General features: G+C 37.8%; 1 protein-coding gene across 2 annotated transcripts in view; it reads left to right on the top strand.

The window, feature by feature from the left end:
* The window catches only part of PDZD8 (PDZ domain containing 8), a 119,170-nt gene that overhangs the window by 33,957 nt on the left and 67,678 nt on the right, over positions 1–17,535 (top strand). For both annotated transcript variants that reach the window (XM_043981952.1, XM_043981951.1), the window contains exon 2: positions 575–700. In XM_043981952.1, coding sequence (XP_043837887.1) covers positions 575–700 — 126 coding nt within the window. The remainder of the gene's footprint in view (positions 1–574; positions 701–17,535) is intronic.

Here is a 17,535-nt window from a genome sequence, read left to right on the forward strand (position 1 = left end):
GTGATCTTATTGTTCTTCCTAACTTTACTTCCTATTTCCTCTTTACAGAGAAGAGGATGGTGAGAGAGGAGGGTGCTCAGTACCAGTGTTCTATGTTTGATGTAATTGATGATTGTCCCATAACCCTCTTCTTTTTTCCTGTACAGATTAGATTTAGATTTTCTCATATATAGGTTAGAATTTCATCAGGAGGCATTAATTCTTAGATACATTAAAACTAACATGATATTAATCTGTAGAACCTTTGAGAACTTTTAGGTATTACCAAGAAATAGCATGGTGTCTTGACATGGAGTGTGGAATTAGAAGAAGGGATAGCTCTGTTCTATTTTTGGTTTTAGTATTGATTTGTTTGGATTTGGAAAGGTAAATTTGTTTTCCAAAATGAGATAAACATTTTAGAGTTCAAATTTAATCTTGGCCCAGTTGAATAAAATATACATTAGAATGACCTAAAGAGAGAATGACTTGACTGGTCTTTTATTGCAGGTGGTTATGTTAGCATATTTTATGTTATTCCCAAGGTTTTTGTAAACCAGAAACTTATGCCTTTTTTCCTCTTAATTTTTGTCAGATTCAAGCCATTTTTCCCATTTCAACTCTCACAAACCACAAAGGAGGAAAATGAACAACATTTATATATACAACAATATGGACTTACAGAAGGCCGTCTTAAAATTACCCTACTAGAATGTAGCAGGTATGTTTGTTCTGTCATTGCTAAATTTCAGCTAAGATAAATGAGGTAAATAATGGTTTAATAATATCTGTACTTATTCTATTTTTTGATAATCTATGCTTTTTCATCTATTATGTCGCTATAGCCCTAAATTTCATCTCATGTTAAAGTAATCCTTTTATTTTAGAAAAGTAAAAATGGCTTCCCAGAAAACAGGATCTAAGGAAACCCTGTTGGTAGAGTTTGAGATCATCTACTGCTAAACTAATGTAAATGTTAATTATTGTTATTTGATTTGATGAGTGGGGTACCAGAAAATTTAAAAAAATAATTTGAAATACTCTGAAATAAAGATTGGGAACTGAAAGCTAAGTTTAGGCATTGAGAAAAATTATCCTTGATACATCTGAAAGCACAGCTGCTTATTTAAAATACTGACCCAGAAGAGAAATTGACATATGTTTAAATATATTAAAAATATTCTGGGAGGAAAAAGAGAGTATTTCTAGGGAAACTTTCTACCTCAGACAACCCATTCTACTTTTGGACAGCTTTAATCGTTAAGAAGTGTTTTCCTTATATAAAGCAGAAATAAGAAAAATGCTTACTGGATAGAGGAATACTTGAGTTTGACTTCTGCCTTAGAGACTTAATAGCTGTATGACCCTGGGCAAGTCACTTAACCTCTGTCCATCTCAGTTTCCTTGTATAATAGTAGCACCTACCTCATAAGATTGTGAGGACCAAATGAGATAATATATTCAAAGCACTTTGCAAACTTTGAAGCACTATATAAGTATTAGGTATTATTATTTTATGTAAGAGATCCCTTTAAATACTAAAAGACTGTTATCGTATTGCTCACTTAAATATTATCTTTTCAGTGCTTAGCATTCCTAGTTCCTTCATTTGATCCTCTTATGATGACATGGTTTCGTCTCTACAGACCGTCTATTCCACTATTCTATGTATGTCATCCAATTTATCATTGTCCCTTCTAAAACGTGTTCTTTGACTAGGGAGAAACCAGTGGCACTAGTATTTCCTTAATTCAGGATAGTGGCCTTCTAATCTTATTCTAATATCCCCATTGAGCCTCTTCAACCAACTCACAGCAGTGCTTGAAGGTTGAGGTCCTTGGAGGGCAGTTGACCACTGTCGTCTTTCAGTATCTTGGGGGGAATGAATCCTTAGAGGAACTCGGGTTTCTAGTACAGTTGCTCACTTGTCTGATTCCCATGAAATTTACCTTTAGAGAAGTGATTTAGTGGTAAGATATAATATAGCAAGAACACTTGGTGCAAAACATTTTTGTCAATCCAGGGGCACATACTCCCCATGCTCACCTTGTCCCTCATATTCCCCGTGCCCACCGTGCCGCTCATGCTTTCCCTGGGGAGAATGGGCTTAACAAACATAAAGTGCAGTGTTAGTGAGGAACAGGTGGAACCAAGGGTAAGTTACCTTGTGACTTCAACCTCTGAAGCTCTTTTCCTTCCTTGTATGGTCCTCATGACATTCATTTCAGGGCAAGCTGTCAGTGGTGGAATCACTGCTGCTGCTGAACAGGCCACCTTTGCCCGTGTTACGGTACTTTCTTCTAAAAAACTCCTTTGAGTCTTTGCAACAACACAGGGCACCCACAGCTTCTCCAGGAATCTCATAAACGTGAGGAGTCAAAGTAGAGGTCTGGACAACATTTTCTAGGTTTTGACTGAAACGCCCCTCAGAGGATTTTACCTTTAGACTGAATACTGGCTAGCAGAGGTAAAAAACCTCCATCAAAGTCTTATTTAAACCCTTTGTTAGAAGAAACGACTATAGGAAGGTTTACACCAGGTAGAACTGCTTGATTTCTTAGCGCTGCAGACAAGTCTTTAAATAAGGAGGACTCAGGTGTTTCACTTTACATTTATTAAAAAGGAAATAATAAGCAAGTAAATGTAGTGTGTTAAAACTGAATATGGAGGGGCAGCTAGGTGGCGCAGTGGATAGAGCACTGGCCCTGGAGTCAGGAGTACCTGAGTTCAAATCTGGCCTTGGACACTTGACACTAGCTGCGTGACCCTGGGCAAGTCACTTAACCGCCAATCCCCTACAAAAACAAAACAAAACTGAATATGGAGGGGCAGCTGGATGGTGCAGTGGATAGAGCACTGGCCCTGGAGTCAGGCATACCTGAGTTCAAATCTGGCCTCAGACACTTGACTAGCTGTGTGACCCTGGGCAAGTCACTTAACCCCAATTGCCTCACCCCCCCCAACAAAAAACAAAAAACAACAAAAAAACTGAATATGGAGAAAGAAGTTGCTAACTCCCATTAGAAGAGAAAACAGGAATGACTAGGAGAATTTTTTTTTCTGAGAATGGAGGATAAATTCCCTTTTATCTTCCCCTTCTTGAAATATAACTTTGGCTCTTTATCTGAGTTTGAGTAATGTAGCAGACCTTTGGGTATCTACTGAATTTATTAATATTTGGTACTATTAGAAGGGAAAATAATGCCCCAAAGTGTTATAATTTTTACTCTAATACTAAGTATCTTCCTAGGAGGAAGAGATGTCCCTAAATGGCCTGTTATACCTCCCACTTATGCCTGTTGAGATTTTCCACATTCTTGGAGATGTTCAGATGTCTTTTTCATTCCTTCCCTGATCGTCTTAGCCAGAATCAATTTCAACATTGCATTTTGTGTAGATTTTACCTCTGTTACCTCCTTGCCCCACTTTAGATTGTGTTACTCATTGTCATGTTACTTAATTCTCTTACTGGTTATAAATTCCTTAATGTTGGGGCAGCTAGATGGTGCAGTGGATAGAGCACCAGCCCTGGAGTCAGGAGTACCTGAGTTCAAATCCGGCCTCAGACACTTACTAGCTGTGTGACCCTGGGCAAGTCACTTAACCCCAATTGCCTCACTAAAAAAAAAAAATTCCTTAATGTTCATGGTTGTCTTTTTTATCTTTGTCTCTCTCACAGTTCCTTCTTATGTGAATCTATTGTGACAATAAATCTATTATTATTATAAAAATAAATTGAATAAATATTGTAATTAGTAACTATTACTAAAATTACTTGTGCATGATATCAACTTTACTTGCCTTAGAAATTAAAAGATATTTCGGATCACTTGTGGCTTTTAAAGCAGGTCAGAGAATTTTGACTTAGTATCTTTTTTCCTCTCAACAGAATTTCAAGACCATAGGACCATAGACTTAGTGTTAGAAGGGACTTCAGAAGTTCTTCAGTCTAAATCTTCTTTCTTTTCTTTTCTTTTCTTTTTTTTTTTGGTGGGGCAATGAGGGTTAAGTGACTTGCCCAGGGTCACACAGCTAGTTAAGTATCAAGTGTCTGAGGCCAGATTTGAACTCAGGTCCTCCTGAATCCAGGGCTGGTACTCTATCCACTGCGCCACCTAGCTGCCCCCAGTCCAAATCTTCTTAAACTGTGGGTCAAGACCCCATATGGGGTTGAATAACTGAATGTGGGGGAGCCACGAAAAAATTGGCAACAGTAAAAGGTTATGTATGCCTATTTTATATACCTATGTACCCGGGGTTGTATAAAAATTTCTCAGGTGAAAAGGTGTCACGAGTGGAAAACAGTTAAGAAGCCTTGCTTTAGTCCACTGTCTTGATTTTATAGATGATCAAATGAGGCTTAGTGGGATGACATGGGCTGCCTAGGGCTGAGTAATTGCTAAGTACCAGAGCCAGAATTTCAATTCTGTTTTTTTTCGGCTTCAGGCCCAGCCCCCTTTTCATCAGAAGATGAACACAAAATCATTTTGGTGACTTTGAAATAGCCCCAAGAATAAAAAAAAAGGAATTGGAAGCTTGAAAGATCAGGAAGCTAACTCTGGGAATAAAAATGAAAAGAAAGGTGTCATTTTATGTTTAGGGTAAGGGATTTTGTTTATATCTTTTTTGGTTGAATCTAGGGATTCCTATTCACATGAGCTGTCAAGATTTCCTCTCACTTTGTAGCTTTCTATTTTTGATTGTTAATTTTAACCTTTGGCAGTTTTCTTATTGTTATATTAGCAATAAAAACCCCTAGAAAAACCTACTGAAGAGTACTAAGCTTATTATTTCAGAGATGGCATTGTATTTAGAAAGTTGAAAACTTGCATCCTCAACATTTTGGCAAGATAAAACCAGGAGAAGATGATTGCAGTTATTAACAAAAGAAAGAGACCTTTAAATAGGTAGAAGAAAGGAGGCAGCTAGGTGGTAGAGTGGATATAGTAGGTAGAGTGATGGACCTGCAGTCAGGAAGACCTGAATTCAAATCCAGCCATAATTATTTGTCATATAAATGCTAGCTGTTTTTGTTGTTGTTGTTGTTGTTGTTATTATTATTATTATTATTATTATTATTATTATGAGATCTCCTCCTCTCCTGCACCTCCCAGCTCCATAGTCTTTTTTTTTTTTTTTTTTTTGTGCAGGGCAATGAAGGTTAAGTGATTTGCCCAGGGTCACATAGCTAGTAAATGTCAAGTGTCTGAGGTCGGATTTGAACTCGGGCCCTCCTGAATCCAGGACTGGTGCTTTAACTACTGCACCACCTAGCTGCCCTCCATAGTCATTTTGAGTATTAAATCTGTTCTTTATCGGAGCTATCACATTAATGTGTGGATGTCATTCTCCACTTTGTTTAGTTCTATTAGTGTCAAAAGACCTAGAGGGGGGAAAATGGCTTCAGCTGAGAATTTTACTTTTTTCCCCCCTTTGGCATGCTTAATAGCAGAGCTTGGATACAAATATAATGGTATATTCTTTTTTATTCATCATAAGAGATACAGAGTAAGTTCTGGATGTTATCAAAGAAAAAATACTGTACTCTCTATTTAAGCCCCAGTTTACTAGAAATAATTTCATTTAATTTAAGATTAATCTAACTCCAAGTCAGTTCTGACTTAGAGAACAATCTAAAATGGATGTGCCCTTCTGACATATTTCTGCTCGAAGACAATTTTAAGATTTTTAGAAACAGAAAAAGACAACCAGGATCATGTAACAATACAGTTTTGGGTTAACATTAGTAATAGTTGAATCACCAGGCCTCTATCCCCTTCCTCCCAGATTGCTACCTGAGAAGAGTTAATAGGGCTCCCTCAAATACTTAAGTGGAGAATGCAAAATGAATAGGGGGTGTTTCCTATGGAGTAGATCCCTGGTATTATCCCTTCTAGTGTGAGAAGGAGATTATCCTTAGATGGGACAATATCCTGTCAGTTACAAGAATGGGAAAATGCAGTTCCTTATCTAGAGTTATCTAGGTTATCATTTTTAATCCACTAACCAATAAAAGACCTTTACCCCGTTAATATTGCTTGAAACTGAGAAGTAAAGAAGTCTTTTTATTAGTCCAGATAAAATATTGTTTCTCAATATTTTCAGTGTTACAAATATAGTTGTTGTTTTTTAAATATACTTCCACAATACTTTCTCACAGATACTCATCATTTAATTGGCTGTAAATGGAAATGACGTTGTTGTTTGTTAGTTTCATTCATGTCCAACTCTTTGTGATCTCATTTGGGGTTTTCTTGGCAAAGATACTGGAGTGGTTTGCCATTTCCTTCTCCAGATCATTTCACAGATGAGGAAACTGAGGCAACAGGATTAAATGACATAGCTAGGAAGAAGTTTCTGAGGATGAATTTGAACTCAGGGAGATGAGTCTTCTTGACTCAGGTCTCACACTCTATCCACTGCACCACCTAGCTGTCCATGGATATGTCATACCTATACAAAATCATTTCAGTGTCTGAGGCTTTGGGGGGGGGGCAGTCAATTGGGCTTAAGTGACTTGCCCAGTGTCACACAGCTAGTAAGTGTCAAGTGTCTGAGGCCGGATTTGAAATCAGGTCCTCATGACTCCAGGGCCAGTGCTTTATCCACTGTGGCACCTAGCTGTCCCTGTCTGAGGCTTTTTAAAGTAATTAGTACCCAGCTGGCTCTTCCCCTCTTCTCCTGTTAATACTGTTTCACTTGGTGATTTCATCAGTGCCCAGGAATTAAGTTAGCTTTATGAAGATGATTTACAGACCTACTTATCTAGCCCTAACTTCTCTCCTAACCTTCAGTCTCACATCTCCAAATGCTTATTGGGCATCTCTATTTGGATGCCTCAGCCATCTTAAACTCAGTATGTCTAAAATCAAATCATTCTCCCTAGCCCTCTTTCCCCCAAACCTTTTCCTTTTCCTTTTCCTTTCTTCCCTAATACAGTGAAGGGCACCAGGTTTGCAACCTAGGGGTTATCTTCAATTCCTCACTCTCTTTCATCCCGTATATGGAAGGCTGCTTGATTCCAGCTTCAGAACATTGTATATATGCCTCCTTGTTTCTTCTAACATGTACACCACTTTGGTGTAGGCCCCCATCACCTCACACCCAGACTGTTGTGATAGCCTGCTTACGTCCATCCTCCACTCAGCTTCTAAAGAGATAATCTGGAGTAAAACCCACAAAAGAACGGGCTGAGATCATTTTCCAGCCAAAGACGGCTTAGAAGTTTGGCAGGAGGGGGCTGCTGTGCTGAGGCAGGAGTGGAATCCAACCCCTCAGTCACGCTGACACAGATTCAGTCCCAGGCAGGCCGAATCAGGGAAAGAGATTCCCCAGAGCCTCTTAATCAGCTGCAGTGCAGTGTCATCTGGAACTAAGCTCACGGTCTGGTGAGAGGGCAAGGAGGAAATTACAGGGGTCTCTGCTGGTGCTGAGGTGGAACTTGGGTTTTTCACCCCTACTGGGAACCAGGAAGTAGGCTTGAGTAGCATTGGCCCAGGTGGGGGAGGGACACAGGTTCATTGGAGTTAACAACCACAGTGCACAAAGTTTTGCTGTCTGGTTAATTAGCAGGTTGGCCTGGGGTTATCTGTGGACCAGGGAACAGGCCAGGTGAGTGAAGAACCTGCCCCTCCGTAAATCATACCACCTGGGACCCCTTGAAGTTTAGGACAGTGCAGCCTGGAAACAGTGCCCCACTTCAAGTAGAAGAGCAAATCTGAGCATGTCACCTTCTTATTCAGTATACTCTTGTGGTGCCCTATTACCAGTATGCAGCTAGATGGTGCAGTGGAGAGATTACTGAACCCGAGTTCAGATCCAGCCTTAACTTACTAGTGCTGTGATTCTGAGTGAATCACTTCACTGCTGTCTGTGTAAGTTGTGTCATTTGTAAAATGGAGGTTAATAATAAGATCTACCTCTTAGGGTTGTGAGGGTCAAGTGAGATAGCATTTGTAAAGCACTTTGCAAACCTTAAAGCATTCTGTAAATGTTATTTTTACTGTTATTACTACTGTTGTTATTGCCACTTCCAGGATCTAATATAAAATCTGTTTGGTCTTCAAAGCCTTTCATAACTTGCCTCCCTCCTACCTTTCCAGTCTCCTTTACCTTAGTCTCCACACTGTACTCTGAGATCTGGTGACACCACTAGGTCCTTCCATGAGTCCTTCCATCTCCTGGTTCTGTGCATTTTCACTAACCCTCCTGCATGATTGGAATGTTCTACTTCTTCATTTTCACTTTTTGGCTTTGTCTTCCTTCAAGTACTGGCTTTAGCCAGTATCTTATCTTCTGCAACAAACCTTTTCTGGTCCCCTTAACCCTAGTGCTTTCTCTCTGCTGTCACTCTTTTATCCTCTGTGTATCTTGTTTAGCTGTTCGAGCTTTGTCTCCCCCATTATGTTGTGAGCTCCAGGTCTGTTTTCTGGCTTTTCTTCATATATATATGCAGTTGTAATATGTGCCTGGCACATATTAGGCACTTAACAAATACATGTGGACTGACTAGTAAGCACTTAGTAAATAAATGCCTTTTCATTTATTCAGAACTATAATTCTGGGACTGTTTGTGAGTAGGCACTACAATTTCAAAATGCAATGTTAAATTCTTACAACATTTAAGTGGAAAAGAGCTTTAGTATTATTTCATGGAACATGTTTAGTGAGTAAAGCTATAATGACTAATGTTTCTGTTAGCAGAAATATCAATTACATTTTGAAAAAGAGCCATGGAAAGACTTGGAAGGTGGCTACTCTTATTTTGAATTAGCTTTCTATAATGAATGGACTGTGGTTTCCTGGGTTATTAATTTTTAAGCATACATTTTCATAATTCATTATCTCCTCTTTGAACAAAGACCTGTTTAAAAATTACCAAGTTTGTCAGAACTGTACATAGGTCAGCTTGCTTTTATTATCATGGGATTTTCTGTGAATGTCTCATTTTCTGATTTTTAGAAACTGGCCTTGAATATAATGTGGGGCAGATAATTTCTAATTTCATACTTCTGTCTAACCCCCAAAGCCTTTTTACATATCCTGTGGAAATAAATTGAATCTTTTTATCAGCAGCAATTTTACATTATATTTCTGTGTACGATACTCAGGCTCTCTTACTAAGTTGTTTTTATGACTTGAGAACAGATTTTGGCACTGGAAGAAATATAAAACATAGGTAGCCAAAGAAAATAATCTGTGGTCCCAAATTTAGTACTGCAAGTGTTAGAGATGGACATTTTTCTCATATTTATTGTGGCCAAAACTGGTTTAAAACTTGTTTTTAATAATTTCAAATATGAGCAGTAGTATAATGTTGCTTTATGGAGGCCAAACCCACATTGAGTTGCTGGAGAGAATTAGAATTTGATAATTTTATAATAGATGAATAATATAATATGGTATAGTATAGTATAATATAATAATAGGCACCCACACACACCTTAAACTGTTATAACATTCATCAGGTGACAGATTGTATGTAGAGAACCAGCCTGTCCAGTTCAGAAAGGTTTATCATGTGGATAATAACATGCCAAAGCCATAGACAATCTACATAACCACCTTTGTCAAACTCAGGGCCCAACCTCATTAAAATGCAATTGAGAAATTTTTAACAAAATAGATTTAAAATACATTACAACATAAATAATGTAACTTTGTGATTTTCCAAGTCAATATGTAGCTGCAGGGTTATCTTTTTATTTGAGTTTGATCACTATTTAAGACTAACTACCAAGGTATAGGTGCTTTGATATTTACATCAGTAGAGGGATAACATTATAAAGCCTTTAAACATTGAAAAGTTATGTCACAATAGATTGATTAAAATTTTAAAATTTAAAAAATTGGTAGTAAAATTTGGTTTTGGAAAATATAGATTATTTCTTCATAGAAATTGGTTCTTTGAAACTTCAATTTGATATGTTAAAAAACATGAGTTTATCTCCAGTAGATAAGTAATTCTTTTTTTTTTTTTTTAAGTGAGGCATTTGGGGTTAAGTGACTTGCCCAGGGTCACACAGCTAGTACAAGTGTCTGAGGCCGGATTTGAACTCAGGTACTCCTGACTCCAGGGCCAGTGCTCTATCTACTGCGCCACCTAGCTGCCCCGATAAGTAATTTTTAAAAGAAGAATTGCATAGTATTCACAGTCACATGAAAGAATGCTATGAATCACTAATAATTAGAGAAATGCAAATCACAATAACTGAAATTATTTCACTTCTCACCCTGCAAATTGGCAAAAATGATGAAAAAAATGGCAGTAGTCAATGTTGGAAGGATTGTAGGTTGATAGGCACACTAATACATTGTTGATGGAGCTCTGGATTAGTATAGCCATTTTAGAAAGCAATTTGGAATTAGACAAATAAGCGATTAAAATGTCCATACTCTTTGACTCAAAGTCTTCCTTATTGGGCTCCTATCCCAAGAAAGCCATTGATAAGAAGTTCCCATATACACCCAAAATACTTATAGTAGCACTTTTTAAAAAATATGATATCAAAGACTAGGAAGCAAAAGTCAATCAGAAGCCCATTGACTGGGGAATGGCTAAACAAATTGTGATCTATGAATGGGATGGATTGCTGTGGGTAGCTAGGTGTCACAGTAGATAGAGTATTAGGCCTGGAGTCAGGAAGACCAGAGTTCAAATCTGGTCTCAGATCCTCTGTTTGCCTCAGTTTCCTCATTGGTAGAATAAGCTGGAGAAGGAAATGGCAAACCGTCCAGTGTCTTTGCTAAGAAAAACCCAGATGAGGACCAAAGAGCAACAACAACAATGGAATACTAAGAAATGATAATGTGATAAATACAGAGAAGCATGGAGAGATCCGAATGCACAGAGAAGCAAGCAGAGCCAAGAAAACAGCCAGTGACTGGTATAAATGGAAAGAACAACTGCACCCCAAACCCCAAAGTGAATGTAACAAGATTATCATAGGCAAGCGTAATTCAAAAGAAGAGAGATCAGAGGACACCCCCAACCCCCTGTTCACGGAGGTGGAGGTCCGTCCAAAAATATTCTTCATTGCACGTTTCAGACTTTTTCAATGTACTGAATGGTTTTGCTATTTTTCCCCCTCTTTTTTCCATTATATGGGATAGGTCTCTGGGAGATGGAGAGAGAGAAACATTGGGGGAAACCAAGAGTATGTAAAAAAACCCTAGACATGCATAAAAATACTAAAAGAAGACATAACCCCTTCCCACTAGTTTAAATCTGTTGAAACATCCCTCTTGTTTGAGATTTGTCTCATATCTTTCTCTATTTTGACTGGCTCCAACTAAATTTATTTTTGTCTATGAATAAATTAAATTTAGTTACTTCATGTTGGTGTAGAAAGGGTAGAACTAATAATGTTATAAGCCTCTGTTATATGTTTAGTTAGAGGATCATAGAACAAATGAAGGAGGCAGTTGGGGTTAAGTGACTTGCCCAGGGTCACACATCTAGTAAATGTCTGAGGCTGGATTTGAACTTAGGTCCTCCTGACTCCAAGGCTGGTGCTCTATTCACTGTGCCACCTAGATGTGTCATATTAGTCCAACTCCTTTTTTCCCCCCACACATGTGGAAACCCAAACATAGCCATCTTAAGTAATTTCTGCAACATCACAACGCAGATAGAAAAATTACAGTTGGGATTTGAACCTAAGTTCTCTGGAAACAAAGATCTCAGAATGTGTCACACTTGTGGGGCACATTATATTCCAAAGGACAAATAAGCTGCATTAGGTAAGAGCTTTCTTTATTTCTGATCCATTTTTCTTATACTTTTTTTTTTTTTTTAGTGAGGCAATTGGGGTTAAGTGACTTGCCCAGGGTCACACAGCCAGTAAGTGTTAAATGTCTGAGGCCGGATTTGAACTCAGGTACTCCTGACTCCAGGGCCGGTGCTCTATCCACTGCGCCATCTAGCTGCCCCCTTATACTTTTGCTGTTAAAATAACACTGAACAAAACAGATGACTTGAATATACACATTACAGAATCTTGATAGGATGCTGATTGGTCTTTTTTTTTTGTCTGAATAAAACAACAAAACATTTTTAATCCATAATATGACTAGTATTTAGGTTGCTTATTCATTTGGAGTTTTTTATGTTATATTGTGGAAATTATGGTCTAAACCAGTTTTCTGCTATACTGCTTCTCTGTTTGGTTGAAGAAGAAGCCCTTCCCCTAGAAGTTTGTAATCTTGGATTTACTGAACACTAGTCTGTTTGTTTACTTTTTAATCTTGCAAATCTAATCTACTTTTTCTTTTCTAATTTTCAGCCAAGTTTTAATGATTATTTTACAATATTGCTTTATATCTGGTAGTATTTCAACTTGGGGGCAGCTAGGTGGTGCCATGGGTAGAATGCTGGGCCTGGCATCAAACCTGAGTTCAAATTTGGCCTCAGACACTTACTAGATGTGTGACCCTGGGCAAGTCACTTGATCCTGTTGGCCTCAGTTTCCTCATCTATAATAAAGCTTCTTAAACTGTGGGTTACAACCCCATTTGGGATCGTGTAACTGAATATGGGGGTTGTGAAAAATTCGGCAACAGTAAAAGATTAAGTATACCAATTTTATATGTCTATACACCTGGGATTACATACAAATTTCTCAGCTGAAACAGAGTTGTTAATGGGAAAAGTTTAAGAAGCCCTGATCTTTAAAATGAACCAAAGAAGGAAATGCCAAACCACTCCAATATCTCTGACAGGAAAACTCAAATAGGGTCACGAAGTGACACAAGTGAAATGACTGAACAAGTATTCCAACACTACAATGGATCTGTGATCTCTTCTATGTAGTCATTCCATGTAACAATGCAGATGTTAACCAACCCATCCCTGTTTATGCTCTGTGACCTCTGTTAATGTCTTCCCATGCATTTAACATAAAGGTCCACTAAAATTGCTAGGCCTTGATCACTTTTTCTTGGCAGTGAGTGAAAATTTTAGAGGCAAATTTAAGTTTGACTTCAGGAAACTCCCTAACGATTTTTATTATCAAAGGGTGAAATGACCTGTCTCCAGGTCGTGACTTTTCTCTCCTTGTAATCTTGTTCCATAAGATTTTTGTTAATGAATATATTCTAACGTATTCTAAATCTTGGATTCCTCCATACTTAATAGGTAGAACAGGCATTTCCTGAGTGAGGACTTTTTAGGTTTTCTGGGGTCTCCTTAATTATGACAGTTGATAGATGTTTATTAAACTTCTGTAATCCTATTTTAGGTGTCAATGTCTTTTATACCAAACATTCCCTACTTTTCAGAGTGAATAACTTGTTTTAGTAAGTTAGAGTTTTTTTCATTGCTCTCCATATTTTTAGTTGAATTTTTTTCTAGCTATGTATTATTATTATTTTTTTTTGGTCTAGCAAACTGGTTATCTGGCCATAGATAGACATCTGATTCAGGAATGACTTCTGCATCAGTAGTAAATCTATATGTACACACATTTAAAAACAGCACTCTTTGACAGCCATTGCCATATCTTTATCGTAGACTATTTTATACTTAAAAGGGCTGTCTATGAAGGAAAAACAGGATCCTTTTTCGTTATCCCTTTTCTCTGAGATTGTCTTAAAATACACATATTCATAGAAAAAAGAACTTCTATATCTCCTAATGCCTCAGGGAGAAATAAGCCATTTTTTCTATTCTTTGTTTCATGGGTTATCATGACCAAAGAGATACCAGGTAATCTTCATGCCACCCAATATTAATAATTCTAGGCCTTTTTAATTTGTACTTTTTTCAGGATTCCCAAAGGGCAATTTAAAAATAAACATATGATGATAATGAAACTACTAATAGTTTACATAATGCTTTAAAGTTTACAAAGTGCTTTACATATATTCTTATTTAATTGTCACAATCACACCGAAATGTAGGTGCTTTCATTATCCACATTTTGCAGAAAAGGAAACTAATGTGGAGAGAGCTTAAGTGACTTGCCCAGGGTTAACATAGCCAAGAATTGTCTGTGACAGAATTCAATCTTAAATTTTCCTGGCTTCAAGTGTAGCACTCTTATCTACTATGTAACCTTAGCTGGATAAATATTTGTTCATATACACTTAGACTAAAATTTTTGGTTCTAAAATTTTATTTATTTTTTTAAGTGGACATATTTATAAAAGACTCAGTTAAAGTGGTAATTTATTTGTTAAATAATTTAACTTTCTAGGTATCTTGTGGAATGCACGTAGTATGAAATATGTAGCTGATAATGAGGATTCAAAATTTTTTTTTCCTACATGAAAGAGAACAGTAAGAAGTTGACTTTAGTCATGAGTTGTTTTGATTTGGAGGACCTTCTTATTAAATTAGAAGTTTCTTCATTCCTGAGTCAGCTGTAGAGTTTGGCCAGACCACCAGTTTGTTAGATCAAAAATAAACAAAGCTAGAAAAGAAAAAAGGTGGCAGCGCAAATTGTTTGAAAACCAAAGTAAGATCAGTGGTTTCAAACTCAAATTAAAACACATTTCAGGCAGCCACATGTTGACTTAGAAAACCACAAATTAACATTATGTTTTATTGAATTTTTATTAGTTTTGTTAAACATTTCCCAATTACATTTTAATCTGGTTTAGGTCCTGAACATCTGGCACCTGGTGTAGATTACCTAGACAAGTTTTGAAATCTTTTACAGTCTTCCAAATCATTTATTTATGGATAACAGATTCACACATGTTTTGGTATGCATTAGTAGTCATCTTAAAATTCTGTCCAGTCCTCTGGGTCAGCTTTATTTGTACTTGCCAATATATTATACCAGTATGCAGACCTATTTTGGAATTACATTTCCTCCAACTTTAAAAAATTTTTTCAAGGGTACAATCAAATTATTCTTAAATAACTTTGTTGATTTTTATTGTGAGCTGCTTTCTGTAGTTCCCAGTTCAAAATTCCATCAGTCTTAGTTTGTTAATCATTTCCTCCTATGTTGTTTTTAACATCATATTGTTTCTTGGCTACGTGATTGTTTTTCTCTTGTACTTGACTGTAATGATGGACTGCAGTTTGCATTCCTCCTTTGTCGAGCAACAATCACCCAACAATATTTTCTGTAAGCACCTGCTGTGTGCCAGATCTCATCAAAGGACTTAGGGTACAGAATGAAGGTTTTGTGTTTCTAAATACCATGCCTGGAAATGTTGCTGTTCTCCGTGTGATGTTGGCCTGCAGTATATTTGGACTTAACACACTTCTAAAAAATTAATGTAAAATCTGGTGGTTGAAAAAAAAAATTCTAATGAGGACATTACCCTCCCTTGTAATATTTCAGTATTATCACACTATGAAATTAAACTTGAGTTTTTTGAATATGATGTTTGTACTGTAGAGTCAGTGCCTGACACATAGTAGGCACTTAATAAATGTTTATTGTATTGTACTGTATTGATGCAAGGTTTTACACAGTAGGATACCTGCTTCCTACCCCACGCCCACCCAGCCTCCTACCCCACACCCACCCCACCACCTTCACAATTAATAATTCATTCCTCAAATATTCATTGAGCATCTGCTTCACTCATACAAGGCATATTGTTAGTTGCCTGTAAAGAACTGAAAACCTGGTTCAGATGATAAAATACATGCAGAGCAAAAGATAAATAGTAGTACAAGGGCATAAGTGCCAAGAGTTCTTCAAATAGCATTTCTATGGGCATTTCATAGGAGAGAGAAATCATTTAGCTGCATGATCAGGGAAGAGATTAAATTTGAACTAGGTCTTGAAGGTTAAGTGGGATGTGAATATAGGTGTAGAAAGTTATTGCATAAAGTGAAAAATGGGCTAAGTAAAGTTTTAGAAGCAACAGGAATGTATATGGCTTATTTGAAACAGAATAGCATTCAATTTGAAGTAGTAAATTGGTGCTGAAAAAGTTATTTGGGGTCGGGTCATATAGATGACTTTGAATTCAGATAGGAAAAAATCATCTGGCAGTAGATGTTTGGGTTAAATTAGGTTTAGAACAGAACCTGAAAGAAGAGAGATCAGTTAGGAGGTTTTTAGGAATTAGGAACTAGTTGGTAGGGATCTGAAATAGGGTGATAGTACAGTAGAAGTGGGTGATAGTAGAAGTTTCATGGAAGAGAAAACACAGGAGACCTTCCATTAGTGAGGAAAAATTGATATGATTTGTTAGTGATTGCATATAAGGTGAAGAGAAGAAGGTGAGGAGTCAAAGGTGACTCCAGGGTTTTGTGCTGGGGGGCTAGGAAAAAAATTCGCTAATAAGTAAAGATAGGATAAGTCAGGGAGGAGGGGGAATTGGTTATGTGTGGGTAGATTTCTTTTTTTTGGCAGGGAAAGTATGAACAAGAGGATTTTAATCTTAACATCTTGAGTTTGAAATGATGAAGGAATACTTAAATCACTGCATGATGGGAGAGAGAGGTAAACATGTCTAGAGTCCCAGCACTCAACCTTTTAGAATAGTTAGAATCATAGGTATAGATTTAAAAGTTATGTAGAGGGGGGCGGAGCCAAGATGGCGGAGAGGAAGCAGCAAGCTGCCTGAGCTCTTCTTCTGTTCCCTCAAAACGAACATTAAATCAAGCCTCTGGACGGATTCTGAAACTACAGAACCTGCAAAGAGACAGAGAGACACAGTCCTCCAACCAGAGATAATTTAGAAGACTTCAGGAAAAGGTCGGTCTGACTCGGGCAAAAGGGAGGCCCAGCGCAGGGCAGCAACCCAGCGCCGAGGGGGTCGGGGCAAGTCAGCAGGAGCTGCGGGCCACAGCCGAACAACTGAGGCTCCCGGAACCTGGTTCAAAAATCTGGTGGCCAAGAAGGACAGTGGAAAAACTTACCTGCACCGGCCGAGAGGGCCACGAACGGCGGGATCAGACGCCCGGGTCTGGCGCCTGGCTGGCCAAGCACAATCATACAGGAAGTGCAGGGCGGGGCATCTCCACACACCATAAAGGCCTCAGAGTAAAAGCCCGGTCACACAGCACCTATACACCTGCACAAGAAGCCCAAAACAGGGACCCTGGTGCCCCCAGAGCAGACCTCAACTTAAAGAATAAATAAATAAGCTGCAATAATGAGTAAGAAGCAAAAAAGAGCCCTCTCCATTGAGAGCTTCTGTATCAATAGGGAAGAAGCCAACACAAACTCAGATGAGGACAATAGCCTCAAATTGTCTACATCTGAAGCCTCACAAGGGAAGGTGAATTGGTCGCAAGAACAAAAAGCCTTCCTGGAAGAGCTCAAAAAGGATTTTAAAAATCAATTGCAAGAGGTAGAAGAAAAAATGGGGAGAGAAATGAAAGCAAAACAAGAAAACTATGAAAAAAGAATCAGCAGCTTGGAAAAGGAAGCTGAAGAAAACAAAGCCTTAAAAAATTCATTTGGCCAAATGGAAAAAAAGTTGCATAATCTCACTGAAGAAAACAATACCTTAAAAAATTCACTTAGCCAAATGGAAAAAAAGGTGCATAATCTCACTGAAGAAAACAGTACCTTAAAAAATTCACTTAGCCAAATGGAAAAAAAGGTGCATAATCTCACTGAAGAAAACAATGCCTTAAAA

The sequence above is a fragment of the Dromiciops gliroides genome, chromosome 2 (assembly GCF_019393635.1).
Source record: "Dromiciops gliroides isolate mDroGli1 chromosome 2, mDroGli1.pri, whole genome shotgun sequence".
Classification (NCBI taxonomy): domain Eukaryota; kingdom Metazoa; phylum Chordata; class Mammalia; order Microbiotheria; family Microbiotheriidae; genus Dromiciops; species Dromiciops gliroides.